Source organism: Daktulosphaira vitifoliae, unplaced genomic scaffold (genome assembly GCF_025091365.1).
Source record: "Daktulosphaira vitifoliae isolate Bord-2020 unplaced genomic scaffold, ASM2509136v1 Scaffold_4, whole genome shotgun sequence".
In the NCBI taxonomy this organism is placed as follows: domain Eukaryota; kingdom Metazoa; phylum Arthropoda; class Insecta; order Hemiptera; family Phylloxeridae; genus Daktulosphaira; species Daktulosphaira vitifoliae.
In genome coordinates, this window is record NW_026099575.1 from 10292637 (window position 1) to 10302642 (window position 10006).

Consider the following 10006-nt stretch of genomic DNA (forward strand, 5'->3'; position numbering starts at 1 on the left):
CATTAATCATACTTATGTAGTTATTAATATATTTTGTCATTATAATTATTTTATTATTCTCATTATTCTCATTATTATTATTATTATTATTATTATATTCTTTTATTACTCAAAGTAATCATACATGTATAAAACCTTATACTTTAATCACATATAATATCATGCTATTATCACATACAATAATTGTTGTGAGGACACAAGATTTAAAAAATTGGGGTGGATGTTATAATACATACACCACTCATTATTCAGTAGTATATATGTTAGTATCTATTAGTCATCAAATTAAAAATATCATTCATGTTAATACTTTAAGCTATTCCAAGAAATATGTCTAAAAATACATTGATATAAATCTACTGTAATAATTATAAGAAATTCTTTAGTTGTGACAAATTATCTATTTTAAGTAAAATAATATGTAATAAATAACACAAATTGAGTAATAAACAGATAATAGTAAAAGGTCGTGACACTTCTTGCATAGATAGATGAATTAAATTTAATATAAAAGGGCATAAAAACTGTCAATCTCTATCACTACTACTTCACCTTATGAACTTTCAACGAATGCAAGAAGTGGCTTGACAAAATACGATTTTACATAGAAAATTGAAGTATATTCATTTCTTTCAACATTAGTCCTGAAATTATTAAGGTAAATTCCTATTCAAAGTAAATATAATGAGTACATAAATTAAGTAGGAAACCAGAAAAAGTAATGTAGTATAATTATTAACACATGTACTAAATATCACATATATATGAATAAAGCCATAAATCATCTAAGGAATATTTCCCTTTTAGGGTAATAAAAATAACTGTTTATCAACACATGTTTCAAACCAGTCTCCTACATTCATTAACTACGCCCACGGCAGGGTTTCTATCACAATTAACCAATCACAAATAATTATCCAACATCTTAGGAATTTCAATAGAGATCGCTGGCTTACTTCATCCGGCGTATAAAAAGCCATTTTTTCTCGTAAAAACTCTCTTTCTTCTGGACTTCTCTGGACTTCTTTTGACGATTTTCTGCGGCAGCGACTGCGACGACTACCCTCTAAATATTCTCTTACATGGAATCTGCGTCAGTATAAGTAAATATTTTGTCCCTGTGACTTAGTTTTTTTNCATGGAATCTGCGTCAGTATAAGTAAATATTTTGTCCCTGTAACTTAGTTTTTTTTTTTATATGTATCATCCTAAGTGGTGAACATTGTCTTAGATGATTTATTAATATTTTACAGAGGAACAAGTTTTTATTTATTTTATTATCACCTAATGTTCTCACGACAAATAGACACTATCTCTATTTTTATATAAAGTTTTTAAATATTATTATGCCCTTCATTTCTGGACAGCCTCAAATGTGCTGAAAAGAGTGAAGAAGCGTAATTTTATTTATACAGGGATAATAGCCTTATACATTATCGTATATTCATAATAAAGCTTATTGTGCCCTACATTTATGAACAGCCTTAAATGTGCCGAACTAAATGAAGAAGCATAATTTGTGATTAGAATTAACTAGTTTTAGTAGTAGTACTTTATGTCTGTGTACCCGCCAGCCTTAAGGGACTATGCCAATTACCTTTCGGTAACGTGTAGGCAGTTGAGGTACAGAGTAGTACTAAACTTATAAAAAGAGTATTTTTGAAGTGCGCTATATCCGTCGACAAGCCAGTTCTAGAGCTAGTAGTCCGGGTAGAGTTCATCATAAAATATATAGTCCGTAAGATAGGAAACTACATCTTGGAAATATTCTCTGCGTGTGTACCCGCCAGCCATAAAGGACTATGCCAATTACCTTTCGGTAACGTGTAGGCAGTTGACGTAAAGGATAATAAAAGGTGTATTGAAATAATATTTTAAATATATTAACGAGGTAACTGTGTCCGCGCCAGCCAAGGCTTTACGCTGAGAAACGCTGGGCCACCACAGTCTTGTTAATTATATTTTGAATATAGATAGACATATTCTTATAATTATATTTTGGCTAGTTCAGAGTAAATTTTAAGAATATCGATATCGACTGTAGGGAATTCATCGAAAATATTATTAGTAAAAACATAGTATAATATAAAAGGAATTTAAAATAAAAGAAAGTGACAAAATTATAATAGACGCAGGTTCCATTGTAGAGAATCCCTCTTTTTTTAAGTTTTATATATACAGAGATACTAATTTATTGAAATAAACGCAAGACAGTATAAACGACTGTTAACACTGAAAGAAGAAATCACCATAAAACCAACTCAATCAATTACTAAAGGAAATAAAGGTAAGTGCGAATATTTATTTGCATGTCTTACTTATAAAAAANAAAGGTAAGTGCGAATATTTATTTGCATGTCTTACTTCTAAAAAAAATCACGTAATAAACAAAAATAGGAATAAATGAGGTAGGGATATTTTATTATTTAATAAATAAATAAAGTTCGACCCCGAGATACGACTCCATTCTTACGATCTTCAACTCACTCATTCTCTTTGCCTCTTTCTATTCTTTCTTTCGTTCTTCCTTCCTTCTTCTTTTTTTTGTTTATTACAGTAAAGTGATCTCTAGAATAAAATATTGTCTAAATAAATAAAGAGAATCAATAACGTTTGTACGAAGTTAGCCAGCCTAGTCTAATCTTTGAGTGGGTTACCTGTGTAGTCAATACTAATAAAGACTCTCTTGCGAAGATAGAGAACCCACTTGTGGTTCCTATACTACTTGAGGTTTTTATTGACTCGACTCACAGTCAGCACAAGCCTAGATAACTACTGGTACGAGTGGCGTTGTTGATTATATATGTGTGATAATTAATCACAATAATTTCTATTTAAAATTATTATTATATTAATAAATTTTCAAACATCACTTTGTTTTTCTATATTTTACATCTTCTAATATACCCTCGTACTCATATTCCGAGAGAAAATTATATTATATCATTTTCTTTATTCAATAAATATTATAGTAACTCAATTATTCTCATGGTCATAAAATACCAATAAATATAAATAATTTTAATAAATTATCCTTTAATTACTAATAAAAATCTTCTTAATAATTTTCTCCTTTTATTTTGAGTTACTATAAACTTACAATTTTTTATGCTTAATAATACTATNACTTACAATTTTTTATGCTTAATAATACTATTTTTAAAAAGTTTTTCTTAAAAAAGAATGTGTATTAAGGCGCACATATTTTTTGTAGGCTTAACCATATAGCTTTTTGTTGTGGCTATGTAATGCAGTATTTAAACAAACTTAAAAATAAAAAAACTTTCACAAATAATTTTTTTATTTTAGTTTAAAATTTATTCGATGTACAAAATAAAACTATAAGTAAATGTTATTCTATGAACTATTTTAAAAAATAGTAATAAATGATTTATAAAAATTATAAAAAAATAAAACTAAAATAAAATATAAAGTCTTAAATTAAATGAGTTTTATTAATTTTAAATATTCGAATCCAAGTATCACTTATAAAGCATTATATTTTGTTTATGAAGCAGTCGTCGGTTATACAGTTTGATTTTATCTTTTTTGGTCAGTTTAACCAGACAAAAATCCTCCATCTACTGGAATTGACACACCATTAACATATGTTGAGTAGTCACTCAATAAAAACAACATGACATTAGCCACATCGTCACATTCTAAAACCAATAAAAGATCATTAGTCAAATTAGAAAATAACAAATACCAAAGTTATCTTTGAGACTAAAAATAAAAATTTTCTCTAATTATTATTTAAAAATATATAACGGTTAAGATTATAAAAATCAAATTGGTTTTAAAAATAAAACTATTCTATAACCAACAATATTCTCAGCTTTCATTAAAAAATAACTGCAATTAACTGTTAAGATAATTAACTCAAATATATTCATGTAATAACAGAAAAATTAATAATTAAATGATACTGATATCGTTATTTGAAACACTTGATAAAAGCCATACAGCAAGTAGTTAATGTATTTTTAATGAAAGAATCTATACGTTTTAATAAATAATGCGAAAATTATGTAATACTGAGCATAAAAATAAATTCAAAAACAAAACACAAGATATAATTATTTACAAAAAATACTTCACAAAGCTTAGAATAAACTTATAACATTAACAATTAAAAAATAGCTTGTTTTCCATAATAATAATTATTAAAATTGTTATAAAATAATTTATTTGAAAGTTTTTCTTATTGTAATCAAATCATTATTTGGAATAACAATTTATTTCTATGTAAAATGAATTATTATAAAGATTAATTTTTACCTGCAAATCTTCCAAGAGGAATTCTGCTTAAAATTGGATTGGACTTGGCTGGATCAGACCATGCCTTAATTCCCATCTTGGTCATAACAACCGTAGGGTTAACACTGTTGCTACGAATACCATGAGGACCTAATTCTACACACATTGTTCGAGTGACTTGATTAACAGCTCCTTTTGATGCGCAATATGATGTGTGATCTGGAATAGCTCTCTAAAAGAAAAATAATCAATTAATATTTTTTATATAAACAATACCCATGACTAGGATACGGAATAATTTAATAATTATATTTTAAATAATATTAATACATTTCAATAAAAATAAGAGAATCGCGTTTCGATACACCCATTTTATTAGCATTTACAACTAGTTCGTTCATAAATATTTATGAATTAACTAATTTCCAGTGAATTCATGCAAAATACTAGGTGATTTCTTATTTCATACACGGAAAACATTTAGTTCTCTATTTATTGTTAATAACCCAAAGTTCCTTAAAAAGTATTGGTCATAACACTTAATAAATCACGAATAAAAATAATAGTAATAATATCAGATTTTTCAACAAATTTTATTCAAATGATACATGTCAATAAGTCAATAGAAAAAAATATTCAACTATACAATTTTTAATAACTTAATGACAATTATTAAAAAAATTATCTTTTTTCAACCCATCAAAAAATATACTTTTTGCATATTTTATTGAAAGTTTTTCCAAATTGTAAATTAACGTTAAATGTTCAGTTAACTAAAGTTCATAACAATTTTGAAAATTCATATAAAATATTGAATTTGTATTGTAACAAGAAGTAAGATGAAACAATGAGTTTGATTAACCATCACTTGTTAAAACACATGCTACCTACTGGTCAACAAAAAAAAAATGATTAATTGTCAAATTTAATTTATAAATTATTTATTAATTAAAAGTTATTATAACTTTACATAGAATTTCTAGCGTTATGTAATATTATAGCTGCATACAATTTCTATAACAGGTATTATTTACGACGGTATTTACAACATTACCATCCCACCCAAATGATCGACTAATACTTCTATAAACTAACAACAACAATAATTACTACTACTAAAAAATCCTATTCACAATTTTGTCGAAAACATCATAAAATTTATTGTTACATAATAAATCTAGCCTTCTGTATGTAACAAAAAATTAAGTATTATATTTTTCTAGTTATTCAGTTATATTTATTACTTCAGATATTGTAGAGGAAACGTTAACAATAGATCCTTTGATTCCAGCTTCTATCATGTTCTTAGCAACAGCCTGGCTGACTCGAGCAACTCCTCTGGCATTTACATTAAGAGTACTAAAAAAAACAAATGTCCCGCTGTGAATACTTTGTTAGTAAATAATAGCAGCTACTCTATAGATTCTGATTCTTGTTATTTTGGTTATAGATATCTGGCAAAACTGGTTTTTTAGTCTTTAACAACAACACACCCATCTTAAATAATTTAGTATACATGAATAATAGTTGTATCTCAAGCGTTATTATATCCTAATAACAAAATGTTTAGGATATTTGTTAACCAAATTATAGAAATAGTGATTACAAGTTAAAAATTCCAAGTAATTAGTACGTTTTTTTAAATATTATTAAGAAATATCTTTATGAAAACTAAACGATTTGCTTTAAATTTTTAACTTAATTATATAATTTTTTATTAATAATAACTGTTTTTAAACATAATGAAAATTAAATTAATTTATATTTTTGTTAAGTTATTGCGACTACACCATTAACCAGTATAAACTTGTGTTAATTAATTTAAAAAACATAATGAGTTGTAATTTTGGGAGAGATTAAGGGGGGTTTATATTATTCTACAATGAAATCTATTTCTATGTTACTACATAATCCTATGAAAAAGTTTGCACAAACTTGAGACCCTTAAAAGTGGTAGTAAGAACAAAATGTCTAAATACATATAATTCCCAGTCTCGATAACGACTCTTTTGAACCACAATACAAAAAAAATTGTGGGCGTTAAATCACGATTTAAATATAAATTAATATAGAAAAATTAAATATAAAAGTATGGAAAATTGTTAAAAAAAATAATGGGATAAATTTTTAATAAGAAAAAACGGACTTCCGTGATGCTAAAATAATTAAAAGCAACTTACGTGTCCCATCCTTCTTGTGTCATCTCGAAAAAAGATTCTATGAATGCTACTCCGGCATTATTTACTAAGCCATGGACTGGTCCCAGGGCTTTAATGGTGTCATAGGCATCCCATTTACCGACGTCAGCAACTACTGGAGTTAGATTAGAAGAAGCTGGTGGAAGTTTCTTGGGATCACGTCCAACAGCAAACACATGGGCTCCCATATTTACCAAACGGTTAGTAATGCATTCTCCAATACCTTAAAATACAAAAAATTTTGTTATTAATTTCATTACTTACATTACTTGTTTTGAAAACAATATAACTCCATAGAATATTTAATAAATAATACAAAATTAGTTTTCTAAGAAAAACTTCCAATGAAAATATATTCAAAAATACTTTTAACAATAATCAATTATCAATTTTAATCACTTTCAGGAAAATCATTTTTACATCAATATTCAACAAATTCAGCGTGGTATTTGATTGATTATTATAATTCTAACCTATTTACAAGGGAAAAGTTCTGTTCGAATGTCATTATTTCTTTTTTTATAAAAGTTTTAAAAAATTGTTAACTATTTACCCTTATTATAAATTTTAAATTTAAATATTGTTTAAGTTAGAAAATTGTTACTAGTTTATCGTTTTTATCATTTAATCGTACAAAATATAAGAATTTATTTTTTTTGTTAATTAATAGAAACGAAAATATAATTTTAAAATCATATAATAAACTAAAATAGTATTCATGAAAAATGTATCAATCTAAAGATAGATATAATATTATTAAAATAGAAATTTCTTTTATTACGAAAATTGTATTGATAAATAAAGCTAAATGTAAGAATATAAATTAATTAATGAGTATTTAAATTAAAAAAACCCAATAAATAACTTATAAATCTTACAAAATTAGTAAAGAATATCATGGTTTGGGAATTTTTCTAGCAATTATCATTCCGATAAGGTATAATTATACTATGATAATGTAAATTTAACAAATTTGGATTGTTTACACAAAATTAAGTAAAATTAAAACCTAGAATTTTTTTTCAAACTTTATTTGAATAATAAAGTAAGAGTAAAATGTTCCAAAAAAAATTTTAATTGTAATACACGTCAAAGATAAATAGACTAATGAGTTAAAAATTAATATTTTAAATAAATAAAAATATTAACCGGTCTAAAGGAAGTTTACCTGCGTTAGCACCCGTAACGATGAACTTTTTTCCTTTAAAATATTGTTCGAATGGAACGATTGGAGCAGTCATGTTTACTTGTCTACTTGTACTGGAATACTAAACATATTGTATCGTCTACCCGTTTCAGGTTTACTATGCAGCGAGTTATGCTACTAATGAGTATATATAACTACACGGCACAGTGTTATCTGCAATACAAAAAATTAGAATATTTCTATAAACAAGCAAAAACTGATGAACGAACACTGGACGTGTTACGTCAACCCAATATAATAAAGAGAGGAAAGGTCGAAGTCTAAAGTATTGTTGTTCCATTACGATCTCTGGAGGTCAAATGTTCCAACTTGATCAAACTTATCATCCAGTGTATCTTCTGAACTTTAATAATTTCAAATCAATTAAAACCTATTTAAATATTATAGAAAAAAAATTATATCTTTATAATATATTTATTAATAATATCTGGTTGTTTTCAAAGTATTTTTATAATTAAGTAAAAAAAAAATCGCACAATGGATCAACCAACAGGTCAGAGCGCTTGAGCAGTTCTTGACTATCTCCTTAATAACTAAAACTATAATTATGCAAAATGATAAATATTGACTTTTAGCTGATACGTTCATTCATCTTTATAATTTTTTGCAACGAGGCTTTTTAATTCACTTCAATATTATTTACAACCGTACATGGTTGTAATTAAAAACCTCAGATTCTAAAGTTAATATTTTAATTGACTTTTTACTTGAAAAAAAATAATATGCATAAATTTTAACCTGACATTTTAAATTATATAATCAGGCCAACGACATTTAAAAAAATATAAATGTATGAAAATAAAATCGATCTACAAATAAAATAATTCGCAAACAAAACATGTTAACTATAATGAACTATTCAACACAGATACAGTTTTTTTTTTGTAAAAGTAATAAAATACAATAGTATGTTTTGTAGATTGCACATTTTTTTTTAAACACAAAATGTACAATTTTTTTGAACCTATAAAATAAAATTTATATATCTAGTATTTACATTTCTATAAGTTAAGTTCATTAACTTGTACCTATTACATATTAAGACCTATAATTAAGGGGTTATGTAATATATATATATATATATCCAATATGTACATTACTTACTAGGATTAGGACCTTTAAAAACTTTTAAAATTATGCTATACAAATGCCTTAAAAAAATATTTAAACTTTTTTATATGCATTAACTTGATTTTGAATTAAATATATTATTAATTGTTAAAAAGTATTTTACATTTTAGTAAGCACAATTGAAACAAAATATTTGAGAACTTATATTATATTATATAACTTATAATATTTCTTTCCTCTTTAAAAATAATTTTATATATTTTTTAAATTAATTTTGTTTCAAGTAATAAATAAAAATATTTTTGTAAAAAATTCGTTTAAGCTAATTTTAGTTAACATAGATAATTTAAAGCACATTATATTAAAATAAAAATTGAAAAAATGTCACCTTAAAATAAAATAATTTATCCAAAAATTCTAAAGTTTTATTAATATAATTTAACGAATAATAAAGAAAAACATAATTATTTAATTTTTCAAATATTATTCAATGCATTTATAAAAATAATAATAAATAATTGAAATATTTGAGTTTTATTATAAAAAAACCCAGCACAGGGGGGTCGCGGCACAGTGGTGACGTGGCATAGTTGGATCAAGTAAATGATATCTGACAGTGATTAAAATCACTATCAAAAATAAACGCTTCGATGCAAATCTTTAGATAGTGTTTAATTTTAAAAAAATTGGTGTTTTATTCCAAAAGCTACTTGATCTGCTGGTTCCTTATTAATATCTCGATTAAGATAAAGTATGTCGAATGAAAAAGGGTTTATTAAAAAATATTATTTCTCATAAAAAAATTGTGTGGATCCATAAACTTTTCAATAAGTTATAGCATTATAAAGTTAAATATAATATAAATGATAAAATCGAGAATTTTCACACGAAAATAGCATTCAGTAGCCATTTTCACCGTGAAGACAAGTCCAGAGGTCAAATTTTTTTTTTTCAAATTAAAGTACATTACATTAGCTTTAATTTAAGATATATATAAAAGTGTCAGACCTTCCGGAACATTTTCAAAAGTTAAGTTGAAAAAGTTAATTTTTTGTGAAAAAGTTGTCATTTTAAATCCCCCCCTGTGGGCAGTTTAAGTGTCAAATTTACAAAAAAAATATACCAAATGATAGGTAAAGACATCAAGCATCTATATAAAAAAAAGTTATATTCATACGTTCATTTTTGAAAAAGTTACGGCAGTTTTTAGTAAAAAAAATTGAAAAAATTTCGAAAATTAGCGATTTTTAAATTTGTAATTTTTTTGGAG

General features: G+C 25.3%; 1 protein-coding gene across 1 annotated transcript; it reads right to left on the minus strand.

Moving 5' to 3' along the window:
- Positions 1–3283: 3283 nt before the first annotated feature.
- Positions 3284–7797, minus strand: LOC126905576 (L-xylulose reductase-like). The gene is made up of 5 exons (XM_050685414.1): positions 7627–7797; positions 6441–6681; positions 5505–5619; positions 4282–4492; positions 3284–3662 (listed from the first exon to the last, which is right to left on the minus strand). The coding sequence occupies exons 1-5, from the start codon at positions 7697–7699 to the stop codon at positions 3559–3561; spliced, it is 744 nt and encodes a 247-aa protein (XP_050541371.1). The 5' UTR covers positions 7700–7797; the 3' UTR covers positions 3284–3558.
- Between the last annotated feature and the right edge of the window lie 2209 nt (positions 7798–10006).

What these genes read in the sequence shown, in the direction of transcription:
- LOC126905576 (XM_050685414.1), bottom strand. Translation starts at nt 7,699, where the DNA reads ATGACTGCTCCAATCGTTCCATTCGAACAATATTTTAAAGGAAAAAAG. An exon ending in TTTCCTCTACAATATCTGAA is followed by an intron (nt 4,493 to 5,504) that starts GTAATAAATATA and finishes TTTTTCTTTTAG; the next exon opens with AGAGCTATTCCAGATCACAC. An exon ending in TCCTCTTGGAAGATTTGCAG is followed by an intron (nt 3,663 to 4,281) that starts GTAAAAATTAAT and finishes TATTGGTTTTAG; the next exon opens with AATGTGACGATGTGGCTAAT.